General features: G+C 36.5%; 1 protein-coding gene across 2 annotated transcripts in view; it reads right to left on the reverse strand.

Moving 5' to 3' along the window:
* Window positions 1–20,040, reverse strand: part of LOC150085349 (uncharacterized) — an 83,497-nt gene extending 63,457 nt beyond the window's left edge. The window contains exons 1-2 of one of the 2 annotated variants that reach the window (XM_090374007.1): window positions 18,891–20,040; window positions 8,838–9,100 (exon numbers count right to left, since the gene is read on the reverse strand). In XM_090374007.1, coding sequence (XP_090230133.1) covers window positions 8,838–9,100; window positions 18,891–19,286 — 659 coding nt within the window. In that variant the 5' untranslated portion in view covers window positions 19,287–20,040. The remainder of the gene's footprint in view (window positions 1–8,837; window positions 9,101–18,890) is intronic. The other variant, XM_090374006.1, reaches the window with a different exon arrangement.
* Window positions 20,041–20,356: the final 316 nt, after the last annotated feature.

Here is a 20,356-nt window from a genome sequence, read left to right on the forward strand (position 1 = left end):
GTCCCACACGGATTTAGGTTTGTGGATCGTGCTGGCCACGGCAGTCGTTAGCTACCTTCAGTTTCAAGATATTCCTCCCCAACTGCACCCCTAACTGCTATGATAAGGCGGGTCAGCAGGGCAGACTGGGGACTGAAGCACAAGGCCCTTACCATCATATACCAAACGATATACATGCCAATTATGTGTTATGGTGCCTCCATCTGGTACCGACAAGCCATCGTGGCAAGAAACAAACGTAAGCTGGGTTCAATCCAGAGGTTCATGCTCTTTTCAATTTTCAGGGCATGATGCACAGTCAGCATCGCTGACCTGCAGGTAATCACTGGATGCCAGCCACTATACTTATAAGTGGTTAAAAGAGGGGTTTTCTAGCACTTAAGGAAGGGAGTTCCAACCCAACTGCTTAATCTTCAACTTGACATCACAAACCACCCCTGGCAGGAAAGAAGACGGATAACCCAACATCTACAAGACTGGGACACAACAAAGGGAGACATTAGAAAACGATTCCTTCCATCTATAAGTACAACTCACCCCAAACCGCCACCCTGGTTACCATGTGACCTTTATTATCACCGGGCCGGGTATGGATCCTTCCAACAAAAACTGACGGCCATGGGAATCAAGAATGATCCACATTGCCACTGCGGCGAAGAGGAGTCCTGGGAGCACCTCGTGTACGAGTGCCCCAGCTACGACAACGTCAGGCTTAAATTCCTCACCACCATACAGAGAAACCCGCGCAATCAAGAATTCACTCTGTTCATTGAGGAAGATACCTATAAAGCATTAACCACCTACGTGCAGGAAACATTTCCACTTAAGTGAGCTAAGATTGCAGAACTCAGAGCCCAAGAACTAACCCAGACCCTTGTGGGATAACTCTCCCCACACCAGAACAACACAGACAGGACCATGCCAACCCGAATAGGGTAGGATATATTGCAGCTACCATCCAAGGTGCGGGATTTAAAAGATATAGCAAACCCAAAATGGGTAGGATATACTGCTGGCACCGATCTAGGTGCGGGATTTCTGGCACTCACCACAGTGCGGGATCTACAAGTACTACGCCAATGGCGATCACACGGGGGCGCCTGCCCCCCTGTGACTTATAAACCCTCACCCTTTCCCTTACTTCACCTAAATTAGGGTGGATTAATTTTCTCCTATCAATCCACCCAAACTCTTCCCCCTTTCAAACCTCTCTTCTTCTATACCCCACTCTTCATGCTCTCTTTTTTCTTTTTTACTTGGTCTCCGTCAGGAAGCTCAGGCAACCCTGACGGAGGCCAGCCAGAGTATAATGGGTAGCCTGGCTCACCACTCAGTGGTGGTGGTGGCGGGCAACGCGGGATCCCACTAGGGGCTCTGCGGCTAAGAAGACAGAGACAGACCAACAGAACAAAACGGGACTCGTCAGAGAACAGAAATAGCCTCATTTGTCAGGGCTCCAAGTGACATGTTCATGGCACTAGTTTCGACGAGCTCTGCAGTGGTTTGGAGTTAATGGGATACAAACCACTGGCTTCCTTGCATAGAGTCCAATTGAATTGATCCTTCTTGATACAGTCCGGTTGGAAATTCGCCTGTGGCTACTGCAACCTCGAGAAACAGTTGAGGACAGGATATCGTAGGGTTCCATCTTGATGTTAGAGCTAGATAGCGGTCTGTTCTGGTTGACACAGCCCTCGGTCACCTTGGCCAGCTCTTCTTGTAATAGTTCCTATCTCCTGAAACTTCTTCCATAATGCCGAGATCACTGCGTGGCACATTAAGCCAACGTGCCACCTCCGCATGCGACTGCCCGGCTTTAAGTTGTCCAACGGCCCGCCATCTCAAAGAATCATCTAAACCAGTGTTTCCCAACCTTTTTTTTACCATGCCCCACCTAAGTCTTTCTAAAATTCTGATGCCCCCTATGTAACGTTGGGAAACACCGATATACATATTTTTTATATTCAAAAATTGAATTATTCCCTAAATGAAGCCTAATTACAACTTGTTCAGGACACAAAACGTAGGTTTTAGGAAGAAATCATTAGGAAATTATTAAGAAAAAAACAGTAAGTAAATTTTCAAAACATATAATTGACAACTAAAATTCAAGTACAAAATAATTTATATGAAAGATTTTTTTATAATATTTTAATTTTTAGTAATTATTATTTAATTGTTTAATAATTTCAACATTCCATGTGAAGTCACTTCTAGATGAGTGCACTAAATTTAGTGAGACCCTTGTGCTTGATGCTTGCCGCAGAGAGATTTTATATTGGGCTCCAATTTAGTCAGCTTCAGTCTCAAGTCTCCCCGTTTTGTGATATCCAGTCGATTTCTTTTCTTTAGGAACAAATCATTTATGGCACTAAATCCACATTCAGCTAAATATGAAGATGGAAACGGTAACAATAGCTCTCTTGCAAAGTTGGTTGAATTTGGGTATTTAATTTCTGTTTCATCACAAAGCCATGCCATCGCTCCTTTTATATTGAATAAAGTTTTAACTGACTCATCATTTTGCATTTCTGAGAGTTCTTCTTGGTACTGCATTGATACATCAGACAAATCCACTAACATTGGTTGCATCATTCAGGTTGGAAAATCAATTTGTTTTAAATCAGAAAACCTTTCTTTTAAATCAGCGGACAGAATTTTCAGATGATCGACAATAACAAGTACAGCGGTATCAGTCACTTCACATTTTTGCAGCCAACGAAACTGTTCAAAATTTTTGTTACAAATATATTTTTGACATAATTCAATAAATGTAATGAAACCAAATATCTTCGCTTTTGCATCGACGAGAGTTTTATTTGTTCCTTGAAGTTGTTTATTTAATATATTTAGTTTTTCAAAGATATCGGCTAAATAACTCACAAATGCTTTACCATCGACCGTTAACAGATGCTTCATTTCAGGTTTGTCACTTAAAAAGTCACTAAGAGTATCAAATAGTTCCATGAATCTTTTCAAGCAGTTCCCTTTCGAGAGCCACCTTACTTCAGTGTGAAGTAAAAGTCTCACATGGTCTCCATTTTGTTCTTCACAAAAAAGCTTGAAGAGACGCTCACATTTGGCATTAGCTTTAATAGCATTGACACATTTTATAACTGATTTTAGTACTTCATGAAGAACAGGCGAAATATTTTTAGCTACCAAGTTTTCCCTATGAATAACACAATGCACAAGAAGCATTTCTGGATTCTCATCTTTCATCAATTTTAAGCAGCCATTTTTCTTGCCCATCATATTAGGAGCACCATCTGAAGCGCAAGATGTTATATTTTTCATTGGTATATTATTGTCATCTAAGTAATTTTTTAGCTTATTATATATATCTTTGGAGGTAGTGGTGCTCTCTAATGATTTACAGAATAACATTTCTTCAGCAAAATTACCTTTATCAATATATCTCACATAAGTTATCAGTACGGCTTCACTGTCTCTCAAAGTTGATTCATCCATTTGCACTGAGAATTTTCTTGTTTTCAGCTTTCCAACAAGTTGTATTTCAATATCTTCACTCATTTCATCTATTCTTCTGCTAACAGTATTGTTATTGAGTGGCATAGCTTTCACGTCTTTGTCATCTTTTTCCAGAACTGTTTTAAGAAATGCTGATATTGATGGTTTGATTAAATTCTCTCCTATAGTATGATTTTTCCCAGATTTAGCAATGAGTAAAGAAATTTCATAACTAGCCTCAAGAGTACGATTGACAGTTGCAGTATGAGCAATAAACAGAGACTTTAATGTTGCTCTTTTTTCAAAATTCTTCTTTAAAGTTTGAAAGTAATCTAAATCTGAATTTACATGAGCATTATGTTTCGCCTTCAAATGCGCCTCAAGACGACCTCGCTTCATTGATTCGTTGGTCAAGCATTGTTGGCATAAAAGACAAAAAGGTGACCTTTGATCGTGGATAGCGGGTATGAAACCAAATTTTAAGTATTCCTCTGAATACTGACGAACTTTTTTTTTTACTTGCACTACTCATTTTACTGCGCAACTGAAAGAAATAAATATAAGATAAATCAAAAACTAAAAATAAACTATGCATTAAAGTTAATTTAATTTTATTTTAATATATCAAAATTAATTATTAGTACGCTTTTTGAATGAATAAATCACACGAATTACTGAATTCGGGCTATTAAATCTGTGGTCTCTGTGAACAAGCAGATAAGTCTAATTTGTCAAAAATGAGATAAGTGCACTATAATAAAGTATTTATTATTTACTATTATGTGACACGCAGCTATCTTCGTTATTGTAATTTTAGCGTGAGTAATAAATATTTGTATATTCGAATATATGCATGTTTATATGAGAGTGTGAAGTTTATTTTTTCTCTCCTGCAAATTCGAGTTTTTGGACTTATTTGCTTATTTACTGAGACCACAGAAATACATATATGACAAATACATACCGTTGTATATCACGGTTCTTCATTAATAATAATTCTGTGCGTGGACAAAGTAATTTTTATTTTAATCTGAGATCGTCAAACCTATCCAAATGTACAGTCACGATGCCCAAACGAGCGTTTGTATGAAAGGAATTACCTATTTCATATAACATGCTGAGTTTGCGGTAGGCTACAGTAGACAACCACTTTGCTTGCACATTGCATATGCCATAAGCAATCGTCCAATACAGTATGTACTATTCCTTCACTAGGCATAGTAAGCAATACTCTCCGAGCAAACTGTAGTTGATATTACTCCAAACTTTCAAGTGCAGCTCTATAGAAAGTACAACATTTAACGAATGCTTATTTAAAATTGAGATACCAACAATTCTTCTTTTGTACAAGTTAAATCATAGTAGGCGGTTGTTTTAAACTCTAGACGAGCAATTTTTGAATTGCCCCCCTGAACAATCAAATTGCCCCCATGTGGGGCGTGGGACCCACGTTGGGAAACACTGATCTAAACGATGATTGCCATCCTGAGTATTGGAGATGTAGCAATCCCACTGAGCAAGCCAAAAAACAGGAATGAAGTGACGTTGTCACAACCAGTGTTTTTACAGGCATGAATAGTTGCATAATATGCGACTCTGTAGGTTAGATTGATTTCTATTGGATACTAGGAATTTGCATGCCAAGATGCCTATTATATCAAATATTCGCCTTCGAGCGATACTGTTCACTATGAAATATTCATGAAAACATTTTGTTCTGTTAATTTTGTCGAGCAGTGAATTTGTTTTTGGCTTCAACACTAGATGGGAAATAGAAAATTCATTCAGGAAAGTACTTTTATAAGGTTCGCACTAAACGATAGTGTACTCTGTAAAAATAAAAAAAGTTCTATTCAGGCTTTGTAATTCTAATTATATTTTTACCATCTAATTTCCCGGGAGTGAACTACAAAGAACCATTAATAAGAGAAATAGAGTACATTTCTCTTAGCAATTAAAGAGAAATTGCTATTTATTTTTAATGTAGTGCTACCGGCCGTTTTGATGGTTATTGTCATCTCATTGGAGGATGAAAAGGCACCTTTCAGTAGAACACCTAACCACTCGGTGATGATTTCATTTGAGATGGCACACGTCAAATGGTGACCGAAATCAACTGTTTGAGGATAATTTTTAAAAATGAGTTCCATTTTTTTAACTCTGTATACACCATAATAATGCATGTTAGGAAGCCTGTACGTTATCTTGTATAGATGCCTTATTATGGTAAAATACTGAGTTCTTTTAGATCCTTAATCCTACAAAATCATGATCTTGATTTGATAACCGAATGAAATCTGAGCTTTTTTTTGTTTTTTGCGTAGGATAAAGAAATTTAATATTTCATAAATTTTAGAAAAGAACAAATATACTTTATCCTCATAATTTTCATGTCCCGGAACCACAGACATGAATCCAAAGTTATTCAAGGTCTGTCCCAGAACCACAAACATGAAAATCCTTACATCATTTAGGGCAATTCTGATCAGAAAATCCAATTTTATAATTTTGATCCAGATTTGATTGGCAATAAAAAGAAATTTAATTATTTTAAACGAAGTATGGTGTACTTAGGAAGCTCAATTTTTCAATGAAGTTAATAAATTAAAAATATTGATTTGGGCTTAAGATTTATAACATAATTTTTAAGAAAAGATAATAATTTAGCATGTTACCTTTATATAAGTTAAAAATTTTAAGAAAGGGTTTGATTTCGCCTTTTAAATTCTGAAATGTTTATTATTTCTTGATTGTACTGTATATTGATAAACAGAAAGAGTAAAATCTGGTTTTTGTCGAATAAATACGAGTAACGTTATACAAAAATATAGAATTTACTGGTTAAAGGTCATTTACCGTAAGAATTTTATTTAAATGAAAATTGAGAATTCAAAATTTTAAAAAATATAAAAAAAAAGGAATAAAGAAAGAAAGGAATATTTAAAACAATAAAGGTGGCGAGTATCAGGCCTCGACAAAGATTTAAATTAGTCACCAACGAATGAGCTGGGGGAAAGTACCGAATAAAAATTATTACATAATAAATTGGAGTCAATGTCATGAAGTAAAAAAACATGTACCCGAGTTACGAACACTCGACTTACGACAATCGTGTATGCGAACAAAGCTCCGTAAAATAAACAGTATAATGTTTTCACGAATAAACAACTTTCAATATTTATTATTATTATGTTTTTTCCTGATCAGTTAAAACGAATAAAGTGCCTTGAATGGACGTTGAATAAGACGCTAATTACGAAATAATTAGCGTCTCCAGCCAACTCTAAGTTTTTTGGTATCCTAACGAAAGTTCTATATGATTGATTGGGCGATTATTCTTCGCAACCCTCCTTTAATTATAAGGACTGGATCAGTAAATTAATGCTGTCAACAGTTTAGTTCCGTAATAAGATTCCATCGTAGCGCCCTTTATCAAATGTTTATCAATCCTTACAAAGATAAAGATACTTGCTGTGGCGATTGTAAAACAAAGAACTGGCAACTGAACCTCACAACCATTAGACCGACCTGTGAATACCATTTATTAGTCGCCATGGTGACTATGTCCGCTGTGTTTGCCGAGCCCTTAGGTGTGTCCTCTAATATTGTGGTAGGATAGTGCACGTTCACAATAATTAAAATTCGTAATAAATCTAAACTCTCATGTACAGCATCCATCTTTGCTTTTGCACACCGTGAATATAGCTTTCGCTTCCCATTGCCAACCGAAGTTGAAAAATACGTCGATAATGCTTGTTTTCCTCCAAAAACTTGGTAATCGAACAAACCAGCCAAAGAACACATGAAAATCACAGACACAGTATAGGACGTCTCAGGACCATAGGCATCTCGAAACTTAGTTAAACAACCTAAGCTACTACACAAGTCCGGTGTCTGCTAACATCAATTCCAGCAAAATTACAATTCAGGGCAAGTTTATTTATTAAAATGTGCAGTACCCGTCAAACTAATTTGACAGGCACTGCAGCATTGCACATAACAAACATTTTAATGTGTAGTATTAGTAGGGGCAAATGATGCAAGAAAGCAAGCTCATACAACATCAATCAAAAAAAATTCCCACCATTTTGCATCTCCTCCTGTAATTTGTCTAGTTCTTCCTTGAATTTATTCAAACTTCCCACCTGAGCTACAACAAATGAAGTTTGTTCCAGCAATCAACAACCCGCTGGCTGAAGGAAAATTTCCGCACATCCGTATTCCAATTATTCCTCAATTTGAATTTATACCTCCTCATGTGCATAGCCTGAGCAAGGAGGAAGGATTTCAACGGCACTGAGCTTGCTCAATCCATTCAAACCTTTAAATTCCCCAATCATATCACCTCGCAGGTGCCTAGTCTCCAGACGCAGAACTGAAGCCTTTCTTGGTGAGAGCACCCTTTTGTTATCTTCACTAATCTCGTTGCCCTTCTCTGCACCTGTTCCAGCAGATGAACATCCTTCCTAAAATGAGTCCTTCAGATCTATATGCGACCTAACCATTGCCTTGTACATTAATAAATATAGAAAATAACAATGGATCCAACACCAATCCCTGGGATACTCTGATAACATCCCCTGCTGGCAAAATTCCTGGACTTATAAAAATTCAGATTTTATGGATTTAATAACTGTTTATGTAGCAAATACTAATAATGGAACTCGTGCAAGAAAGATAATTATTTCTATAATTATTTTTAATTTGTAATTAAATATTTGTATGAACCCATTTATAAGTGTTAATAAAATTCGAAACTACTTCTTGTCTAGAATTTACATAAAAATAATTAAAATATAGAGTTATCACAGAAAAATTATCTGTCATTTACATAAACATAAATTAATTTCTTCCTTCAAAAACAGTTTCTGCTGCATCTTCAATAAACGGAAATACAGATATTCAAGATTCTGATAAAAAGTAAAAGCCAATTTTGTCTGTATATTAACAGCAATTTCATTACTGATAAATAAATGACAGATTAGCCTTTTGGCTAATCTGTCATTTATCAGCCAAGATTAGCCAAGGCAACTCGTGGTAAAGGAAAACTTCACTCTTCCTTGAACAATAAGACCATTGCTTTACTAAAAAGTTTCGATCTTGTCAACCACAAAAACATAACAGAGGAACGGAAAATATTGTCTTTTTTATAAATTTTATAAAGACTAAAATTGCATTACCAATTTCATAATTTAAAATTAACTACAACTTCAGAATGGAGGACTTCGAATTAAGCCAGTGTGAGTGTTACAATATTCGGATTATCGGACTCTACTGTAATTGCAACACGTCATCATCAAAAATTTCCAGAAAGATAAAGTATTTTTAACGATTTTAATGATTTTCTCTGCTAATTCAGAATTTACCTTTCAGTGTTGTTGGACTTTCTGCTATAGTCCATGACTTTCCTGAGGACTCGTCGCTTTTCGTTATTAATTTGGATCAGTGTTTTGATTTCCTCGATGTAGTTGATGTAATCCGACCCGGTAACATCTTTGATCTTGTCATTATTGAAATCACAGCTATTATCTGGACTAGAGTATGTAGTATCTGCACGTGTTGTAGGTGGTAGACTAGGTGGATCACTTGATGTAGAAGAAAGACGCTTCTCAGCCAATCGTTCTCTGTTCTAGAAGCGAAAAGTAAATCCGTTAGTAATAGAATACACTACATGGCAATAAAAATAGTTGTTTATGTAATCAACGATGTTTATCAGCGTTAATAGATTATCTTTCTAAATAGATCAGCGATCAACTTTTTTGGCAATGTCATTTGTTTAAAAGTAGTGCAATACCAAGGCAACTCGGTAAAGGCTAAGCTCGCCTTTCTGAGTGCTACAAGTATTAAAATTTTGGATTTAGCTAAAAGTTGAAACTTGTTATCACTATGGTAACTTGTTATCACTTGGTTACCATAGTGATAACAAGTTGAAACTTTTAGCTAAATCCAAAAGTTTCAACTTTTCATTGAACTAGAACTATATATTATGGGTAATTAATAAATTATTATAATGATATTTTTGTCTAGGATTATTTTATAACGTCAATATTTAATATAATTTAAGAAAATTTTCATATTTTAAAACACGTTAAAAATAACCTAATAATAAAATTAAAAATATATGAAAATGCACATCAAATATTAATTAGAATACAAACTTATTTTTGTTAATTATAGTCTGGCTTCTAAAAGCAACTCATCTAGATTGACACAATATCTAAAATATTCCCCAGTAAGCATTTTTTGTAGCATCGTTAATGTACATTGATAGAGTGCCTCGATTAATACGCTGAGAAATTGAAAAATTTGTCTTTGGTTAGTCAAAACTGCGAACAAATAATTATCGGCTGTCATCTAGCATCCCTCTACGTGAAAATAAGCCATTATTGAACCAACTCAATCGACCTTCACATGTCTTTTGAACAAGATGAATGGGAAATTAATTAATATTAATGTTTATGAAGATTTTCCCTGAAGGTCTGGGGAAAGAAGTAAACGATATTGCTGATTGGATGGTCGTAGTGTTTCATTAAGTATTTAATGTTGTTTTAACGATCCTTTGCAGCATTGAAACCAAAAATAGAATTCGGTTGTTGGGACATAAATTATAAGCAGGGTCAAATTATGATAGTGACAATTGTCCAACTGAACATCAGAGAGCGAGAAAAAGGTGTTTTTGTTTTTTTCCTTAATTAACGAAAATTTTACATTTATATTTTCTATTTTATATTTTTATATTATTTATGTATTTATTTGCATTTTTTTTTTATTTTTGAAAAAATATTGAATCGTAAGATCTCTGCACAATTTTGTAATAAACCTTGAAAATTTCCAAGTTATTTTCGATTAATGAATCAGTAATAGCATACAGATATTTGAAAAGGATTTTAGATATATTATAATATAAAAAATTAAAAATTATATATATATATATATATATATATATACTTATATTAAAAAAATGATAAAAAATTTAAAAATGCTTTCGTTGTAAAAACTGCCATGTTTAACACCACTTTGGAAATTAATATTTAGAAACTAATTTTCAAAGTGGAAAGTTCTAAACAAGTCTAATTCATTTTGTTATGGTTCTCAGGGCCAGAATGGTTATATACTTTGGCTTTTTAATATGTTCGGTGATGGTTTTGGCTCTCATATTAAGACAAGGTTGAGCCATAAGAAACAGCATTTCGTAGTGTTTTGTCTTTGAATAAAGATTGATATTACAAACTTTTAAGGCACGAATACCTTCTGAAGGATTTTTTTTTTTTTTTTTTGGTTCATTTAATGATATTGTACATTACTGATACTTGGTCATAAGCAGAGGGAAAAAAACTGGGAAATGAATCTCCTCTGTAGAAAAATTTGGAAAATATCTTTCTTTAATTAATACCCCAATCAAATTCCTGTGTACACCCTTATTTTTATAGATCTGCGTGTCACTATAAATTGAACCAATGCTTAAAGAATCTGTCAGTAATCAAGGGGTCGGATGCAAGAGAAAGATAAGTGAATAAGGCTATCCCAAAACAACTGAATATAATTTTAGTAAAATAAATAAGTTCATTGTAATGTTATTACTCCATTATCAAATCATTGCACCATTTATAATTTCCTTGCTGTAGTCATTTGGGTTAACTTATTTAAACGAACACATCTGTGTTTAACTAACCCTTTTACTTGTTAAGAATAGAAATTATAAATAGTCAGCCCTAACTACGAAGTGGTCACACAATTAAAACTACGTCACGCACCAGCGCCTTTTAACATCGGCAAATAACAGAGGCTGCTTGGATAGCGTAAACAAGTCTACCTTCAGCGTAATAAGTAGCAATAATAAGGTACAAAAATACTGCCGCCTTCCTGTTGCATACAAGACCATTCAGAGGAGTGTGGGGGATCACAGATCCTAAAGGCGTACAGTCTCAAACTTACCTACACGCTCAACATTCACCGTAAGGGGTGTTATCCGTTGCGGAGCACTCGTTTGTATCCGACCAACAACGCTGCACGTGCCTCATCACATGACCCAGACGCTGGAGGTTGTCTCCATCACCGAACATATTGAAAGCAGATGGAAGATTGGGGAACTGAATCGAACAGCCAGTTTGAAAGGGTATAAACTCGCACCCCGTAAGATGGTGTTGGCACTTTAGGTGGTCAGGCCTGTGTGTGTGTGTGTGTATGTGTGTGTGTGCGTACGGCCCTCGCATCACGTGGCTACAATGACGTAACGTAGTCACAGAAGCGTTAAACGTGAACCGCATTCCACAATACCTGGCCTGAGACAATTTTGTAGTGGAGTTTTCTCGAGGAATTCTTTAAATGCATTCGTCTCGTGAACTTTCGGTATCGGCTACTGACAGACAGCAGGAAAAAGGATTAAAAGGATGGGCTCTTCCTCGTGGAGCCATTGGACGAGTGAAAAAACTCGGCCGCTGTAGTAAAAGCGGTAGTTTCAGTTGGTACACTTTGGCGGACACCGAAACTGCCGCCCTGCCAATGACCGTGAAATTAGTTTCTCTCCATCTGGACTACGAGATATGAAACTTTTTAAAGATAAAGTTATTAGAAACCAAAAAAAGTAGATACGCCTGAAAAGCGCTGCAGTTATTTTGCTACTCCACCTTTAAAAAATTTCTTTAACATCTCCTAAAAAAGTGCACTCATTGTCCAAATGCACCACTCCTATGGTGAAATTCCATTCCGATTCCTATTTTTCCGATCCTATGGCGAAAATGCTCATCTTTTTATTCCTATGGCCACTTGAAACACTCGCCTTCTATGTCCAAATGATGAAAATCTTGGAATACAACTCCTATGATACAACATAACACCTCCGATTACAAAGATGTCTTCTACAGCCAAAGGATCTTCAGGACTTCTGGCTGCTGTAGTGAAAATATCTCATGTGGTCGAAGGATTCAGCCTACATTTTAAAGTATTTTCATTTTTTTTCGGATTTGAATAACGATATCTAACTTTTCGCAATTTTTGATTTGCAATTTATAATTTTGTATCAAATAATACATATTCTTAGACACAATTAAACTCAAGTAGTTTAAAAACATCCGTTTTTTCTCGTCAGTAACAAATTTATACTCAGATTTTAGAATGTAGTCTCCAGTTAAATTAATAAAAATAAAACTGCATTTAAAAAAATCTTTTTTAAACTCTCAATATTATATATTTTTTCCATTTAAGGACAGTAGTAAATCGTCGCTAGGTGGTGCTTAGATGCGACAAATAATTGGTTAGATTTGAAATACATTATGTTTTGAAGAAATGCATATTTTTTGAAGAAATGCGTATTTTAAAATGGAGCAAGTTGAAATTTTCTGTTATATTATTTTAATGGTGTATATTCAAGTTTAGACTTTAGTCTCCAGTTAAGTTAATTTAAATAAAACTACATTTAAAAATTGCGAGTTAAAAAACTCGCAGTATTATGTTTTGTTTTGTTTTTTTCCATGTTAATATCATTCAAAGTTCGCAGTAGTAAGTTGCCGCTAGATGGCGCTTACATTCCACAAATAATTGAATATTTTTTAAATAGGATTTTTAAAATTGAGGAAGTTGAAATGTTCTGTTATATTATTTTAATTGTTTATATTTAACTTTGAGCCTCTTTTTAAAGGATTATTATATAACTGATTAATATGCAAGGGACGATACATTGAATAATGTTTCGTATTTTCTAAAATATATTAAAGTTATTACTGTGGTTTGTTTAGCTATCAAGAAACCTATCTTTCATCCCGACTAAGTTTAACGTGATACAAAGTTTACGTTTTCTGGTACGGAAGCTAAAGGTTGAGGGAAGGGTTAGAACATAAAAGAGGCTTAGGGGTTGGAATTGCCCGTGTGTGTGTGTGCTGCTCGTAAGATTTATAATGCCCTGGTCGTGCGTCTTTTACAAAAATTACTCCATTTCTTTCCAGTTAAATACAAGCCATGAGCGAAAAATGCTCCGGGGTCTTTCTGAATCGGGTTTCGAGTCGCCTGTTTCATTGGTTATCTTAGTTAACCGCGCGCGCTGCTGTAAATAGGAAGGTTACCGACTCTGATAGCCGGAGTCCAGAAGTTGACGGATACGATACATATAACGATTCCTGGAGCAGTTTGACCGCAGGGTCGACTTAACATATACACGCAAAAAGAGCACCACCCCCCTAGGGCAACTAGTATTGGAATGTCGCCCTTCGAGTCAAGTACACCGGGGTGGTGATCTGGAGCAGGTGAAGAACTAAGAAAATAATGGAGTTTTGTATATTTAATGCCTCCCACTGAATATTAATGTCCGACCGAGTGAAAGAGATTTTTCGTCAAGAAAGGATGCATTGAAAGAAGGAAACGGATCTTGTTTTATCCTCCATGAAAGTAGGAGTTTTGATGTCCAAAAGACTTTTGTTAAATACACAGAGGGACATTTAACACAAGAAATTCGTCCTCGCCAAGAATGGAATAAAACCCTCCAAGTTAGTTGATGGCGTTTTCATGATCTTAGCTTTTCTACTTCAGTTTCCTAAAGATGAGGTCGTCCGTTGTTGAATGTCTTCCAAACTCTTCCTCCCTTTCTCCTGGGGGAACAGAAAAGGGTATTGGATAAAAAGGCGTAGATTTTTAAGACAGCTTAGAAAATTCAAACATTTTCTAAGCTGAGTCTTAAAGATGTTTATGCTATGAAGATCGGAAGTTGATATTAGAATGAAAACGCTTGAGTTAGCAACTAAAACAAATTCTACCGTCTCTGATAAATAAAAATAAAAAGAAAAAAAGCACGCGCACACACACAAAAAGCTATGACAGTTATCAATGGATTGCTAACCTAGTACGGCAGGGACCGTCGACTTGAAATAGAAAGAGAGAGAGAGAGAGAGAGAGAGAGAGAGACGAGGTCATTCAAAAAGTCAAAATAATTTCTTTCACAATGAATGAAGAAAAAGGTAGAGATAGAGAAACAGGGAGAAGTAAATAAGAAAAGACAAAAGAAATTTAAAAAGAGAACGAGAAAATGGAAAGTAAAAAGGGAGGTCCAAAATAGAAGAAACAAAAAATGAGAGGGAGGGGTGAAGGGAGAAAGGCAGAAAGATACTAAGAGGGATTTAGACGGAAGGGTAAAAAGAAAGCCAGAGATAGAGAGAGGGGGGGGGAAAACTAAACAAAAGAATGATCGAGAGAAACATAGAGGGAAATACAGGCAGACAAAAAGACAGAGAGAAGGTGAAGGATAGAAAGAAAAACAGAGTAAAGAGAGGGAAAATGAGAGACAAAAAGAAACAACAGAAAGAAATATGGACAGAGAAAGGCAGAAAGAAAGATAGAGAGAAGAAGAAGACGGAAAGAGAAAAAAGAGAGAGGGGAAAAAAGGGAGAGGGGAAGAGAAGAAGAGAGACAGACAGACAGAGAGTGAAGGATAGAAAGGAAAACGGAGAGCGGTGGGAGGGAAAAGGGAAAGCAAAAAGAATGACTGGAAAATAATACAAAAATCAATATAGACGGAGAAAGGCAGAAAGAGAGAGAGAGAGGGAAAGAGATGGTGAGAGAGGAGAGAGAGAGGCAGAAAGGGTGTGAGGGGGAGGGACTGACACAGAAAGAGCGAGTGCTATAAAATCAGAGAGCTGTATTCGTAAAGTCATATTTGTGACAGCTGCACTTGTGAAAAGTTTTCAGGGAGGTGCTCGGAGAGGGTAATGGCGACATACGTTTAATAAAGGCACTAATAGTCGCTGTAGCAAATTCAATTCATTGTCAATCAGTGCCACTGACTAAGAGGAAAAAGGGAACACGCGCATACTGCGAAAGGGAGGTCGTGAAACAATCACTTCGAATGACATTGGAAGGTGTAGCAACCAATACAGAAGCTGGAAGTCGAAGAAACGACAGAAGGAAATAGACGCTAACTACGCGCCAGGTGAAGGGGTTACGGGAAGAGGTCAACCAAAATCTCAATTAACGACAACAAACAGGAAAGAGTCTCGAACCAGGAAGTGCAAGCATTTGTCAGCTATTACGGCAACTCTGATCGCCACTCTTAATGGAGCAGACATTCATTAAACGAGATTGATTTCAACTTGTTTCGAGGCTCGGACAACTTAATTGCGGTCTGTTGACTCCTCGTGTCTGCAATTGTAGGTTCCAAGACCAAATGGCCTGGGGATGAGCTTATAATATGGACTTCGAAAACGGAAACTTTGGGCTACATACACGTATACTTAGTCCCGTTCAGGAGCACCGAATAATTAAAATCCCACATCCATCCAGCGAACCTTCTTCACGACCACGAAGAACGAAAGTCACAGGTCACAACGTTCTTTCGCAGTTTTTCCCCAAGTAGAAACTCGAGTATGCTAAACCGAGGCTGATGTAGTAGTCTTAAACTTTCAGCAGCCTGATGAGGGCACCATGAATGTCTCCTTAATTAAGGAAACCTCAATTATCGAACTCACAGCATCTTGAAACTGCTAAAATGCAATCAAGACGGTTCGTGTGCTTAACTTTTAGTTGAATCTTCCATCCTAAAGTGGCATCAGTGCTGCAAGGTGGGGATGTTATCAGCAACACGACATACATGCCAAAATAAAACCAACTATTACCACATAAATAGTTGAATGCATGTCCTACAGCTTCTTAAATACAATAGAATCACTTAAATTGACGTTATTCTTTGTCAAAATTTAATAAAAACTGACGTTTTTAATTTAATTAAAAATTATTTAATTAAATTAGTCCTGTAAGTAATTTTCAAATTTAAATTAAATGACCGTTTATATTTTAATATAACGATTAAATCAATAAATTAATTATATTTAATTAAACAAATTAAATACTTTAAAAAAAATTTAAAGTATTATTTTAATAATTTATTAATAACTGTAATTTAAATCTGTTCTAAATAAACTGTTCATCCATTCAATCCAGATAACTGCTTTTAACATTGCAGCTACCATCTTTAATTAAAATCAACGTGTTTTTAAATTAATTGAGATATTTTTAAAATATTATTATTGAAATATATTATTTTAAAATATTGAAATATTATAATTTCATTTAGAATTAACTCTGTTTTTAAGTTAATTGAAATATTGCCACCAGGTGGCTGTAGTGGAGTATAGAAAGAAACCGAATTTTCAACATGCTTTTAAATATGCAAGGCAGCAATGGAGGATACTTCTTATTTTTTTTAATTTATTATATAATTGTAATTTATATAAAAAATTATAATTATATAATAAATAAAACATAAAAAATATTCATTCTACTTTAGAAAAAGGTAATGAACTTACAAAAACGTTTCCCTGAATTCATTACACAGTACAAATGAATTTACTGTCGAATTTCCCATGAATAAACAGAGGTTACGATTATTATGAATATTTATTTCAAATCAAATTTCTTTCACTGCAAACAAACATTTGTACGTTCCACTGGTCATTTCAATTTGTGCTATGAAAATTTTTATATTGAGATCAATAAATGATTTATCATCCTGTAGAAATGCAATAATTATTTTCCTGTATTCGCCTTTTTCATAAAATAACAGCCATCATGAAATCGTGCTGCCATCTGCTGGTAGATAACAAAAATACCTAGATTCATATAAACGGTCTAGAAGAAATTCGCAAGTTTATAAAATTTTAAGAAATTAAAAACTCTTATCAAAGTAACTATTTTAAAATACAAAAACTAATAAAGAACTCCATAAATAACATGCCTTATATTAATGTCTCACAAATTCAGTTTGATTTACCGTAAATTTAAAACAATTCACCTGGTTTATTTTTGTGGTATTTTATAGCTTAATTTTACTTTAATTTCTTGTGGTATTTAATAGCATAATTTGACTTTAATTTCTCTTAATAGATTTTTATATAAAGCAAGTTTGAAAGTATATTAAAGATATCGTTTGTATTATGCAGAAATGAATTATTTGACTATTCATGATTAAAAATTACTATTATCATCAAAGACACTAATGACATGAAATACTACCCTAGATATTAGTAGTAGGAGTACTCTTATTTCGTCTACGTTGAATTTTTTTTTTAGGTAGGAAGTTTTTTTTATAGGGCAGGATATTTGCATATTATTCACTGACCTATTGGGTATCGACTTACATAAACAAAAGAATGGACGCCATTTTTTTAGTAGCTCACTGACCTTCAACAACTAAAGCAAATTGGCGTCTACCCAAAATTCTGACAGCACGGTTGGTAGGCCCCACAGTTCATCGTTCAGACTATTCCTGTCACTTCGGCTCTTGGAACCTTATACCAGCAATGACAGGTGAAAACAAACTTCCATCATGATCTCGAAAATTTTAATTTCCATAGAATCCTTATAACATTTCACATTATCCAATAGACGTATGAGGTCTTGAACAAGATGGTCATTGGTAAGAATTGGGAAAAGGGGCACACGTCACGTGAGCCATCAGTAGCCTTGCTTCAGCTTTCTTATGATACTTTGTAGGAACAAAATATATTTATTTAAATATCTTAAAAGTTAAAACTCCAATCATTGATGTCCACTACAGAAAAACACATTATTATAATTAACAAATCCAATTTTGCATTTTATTGGTTGTTGCGCAAAGTGGAATGTCAGACAGCTAAATAAGATGATCAAAAGAAAGACAAATAAAAGAAATTCGCTGCTGATACTTCTACTATTAAACTAATGAGAGAAAGGTGACATTTGCTGATGACAAATTATCGATTGGCAAAGTCATTCTGGAGGTCACAGCAATCCAGTTACCTGAACTGTGGGCCAGAAAACAATTTGCTATGTACGAAGCAATTCTCTGTACGGTCAATAAAACGGCCCCAACACATACAGTTAAGCCACGATAAAAGCTAATTGCTTACTTTTCTGTACACTTCGCTTGTAAATGTGTGGATACATTAGCGCCAAAAACTTCTAGCGGCTGGAGTGAATATTAAAATCTATTAAACTGTTAAAAATAAAATCGTACAGGACCTCGTAAAGCTGTACATTTTACGGTTGTTTATTTTAAACGTCTATTAAATTCGTTTCCATAGTTATTTTTATTTTAAAATATCGCTTAAAGAAATACTTTAAATTTTCTCGCTTTACCATTGGCTCGTATCGATCAACTTTATTAAAGAACAACAGCGCCACTAAGTGGTAATACCTCTCTCTATTTGCTCGTAAAAATAACGAGTCTTTGGACAGGTACTGACCATCCCTAATCTAACAACTGCTTCGCCCCTCCTGCCTTCCCACACCGTCTATTGATCTTATTATAGAATACACGACCCTCCTATAAAAGCAGACGTATTATAGCCATAGGTCTCACGGCTGCTGTGACCTCCGTGTGTGTGTGTGTGTCTGTTGCTAGGTAACCAACATGCTAAACGCTTTTTTTGTACATATTGAAGCAAGATAAGTACACTTACCACAGGAGAGCTAATCCTACATCCTTCGCAGTCGCAAGCTGGTGGATGAACAGTGAGTATTCCTTTGGAAAGGAGCAATTTCATGCTCTTCCCATGATGTCTTATGCTTCTCTTCCAATCCTTGGCAGTCTCGCGGCCACTAATAAACTGAAACTCGTTTGGAGTGAGCCACATATCCCTGAAAAGTATGCACGGTCCCTTTGATCCCTGGCACAATTTAGACAAATACAGCAGTCCGCTGTTTTCTCCGCATTCGACCTCTAGTACGACGTCTCCGTCACGATACTGGGGTCTCAGATACTCGCCATCGCAATGAACCAAAGGATTGTTAGTTCCGATCGCCTGCTCGGGGGTCAGACCCGAACAAGTTCCCATTCGAGTCTCTCGATTTCGCATTTCAACCTTTTTTGTGGAACAGGTGAAGGTGCGTAACACCGTCGGAAGAAAACGCTTCTATGCGGACGGCATCCAGCGTGTCGTGGAAAGAGAACGCGACTGTTACTGCGTCACCCTATGATAGGTCACACACACACACACGCTCTCACGAATGGGGGGGAGGGGGAGACTAACTGCCGCCGACTCGCCTTCTACGGCGCTTACGAAATTTCTTCCTCGCGTCACGACCCCGCATGGTGAACTCCGTAACCCTCCGACCTCCGCTCTTCTTTTCCCCCCAATTTCCCATTCCCCCTCCCGCAACCGTTCACCTCATAACGCCGCCTTTTTCAGGTGGCACCATTCTCGGCGACCCTCCGCTGATAATGGGCGACAAGGTCAGGTCGTACGCCGATTTTTTGGCGGCCGTCAGATCGGTTCGATTTTTCTACCGCTCAGGACCCAAAACGTAAAAATGGAGTATGTAGGTATGTTTTAGGGCAACAGCATCTCTAATTTGCTCACGTGATCGGCACCACCACGGCGGAAGTGCAGTCAGGGCGGATGTCAGATATCCGCATCCGCCAGTAGCGAGAAACATCGAACGCTGTTTGCGAATATGGGTGTAGTCGGCCGGCAGTGCGATAATGACAAGTCCCTGGTAGGGCAGGCTGAGCCAGAAAGATAACGCTATCTCCGCTATCGGCAGCCTCCGACTCCCAAGCAGCCAACCTCCGACCCCTGGCCTCCTGCCAGCGACGGGAGACAAACGGGCAGCTGTGGCAAATAGGATTACGAAGCTTCGCCAACGGCTAGCCCCTGCTTGCTTGCTCCACGTGATTGTTACGGCGGCAGGAAGTTACGAAACGCCCCAACGCTCTCCCACGTGGCGACCCCACAGACTTGGAAATCGTCGGTTGTCGCATCAGGGGGTAAATATTCACGACACGTGCGTCTAGGAGCTACACTCATGACGAATATGCCATTTCTCCACATCCCTGTATTCTTAGCACACCGTTAGGAGATGCTGTTGTCGTTCTACTTTTTTTTTTTTCTTTTGGCAGTTGAAACGCGACCTGACTTTCACGACA

Source organism: Mastigoproctus giganteus, chromosome 5, assembly GCF_048544385.1.
Source record: "Mastigoproctus giganteus isolate SK-2022 chromosome 5, ASM4854438v1, whole genome shotgun sequence".
NCBI lineage: Eukaryota > Metazoa > Arthropoda > Arachnida > Uropygi > Thelyphonidae > Mastigoproctus > Mastigoproctus giganteus.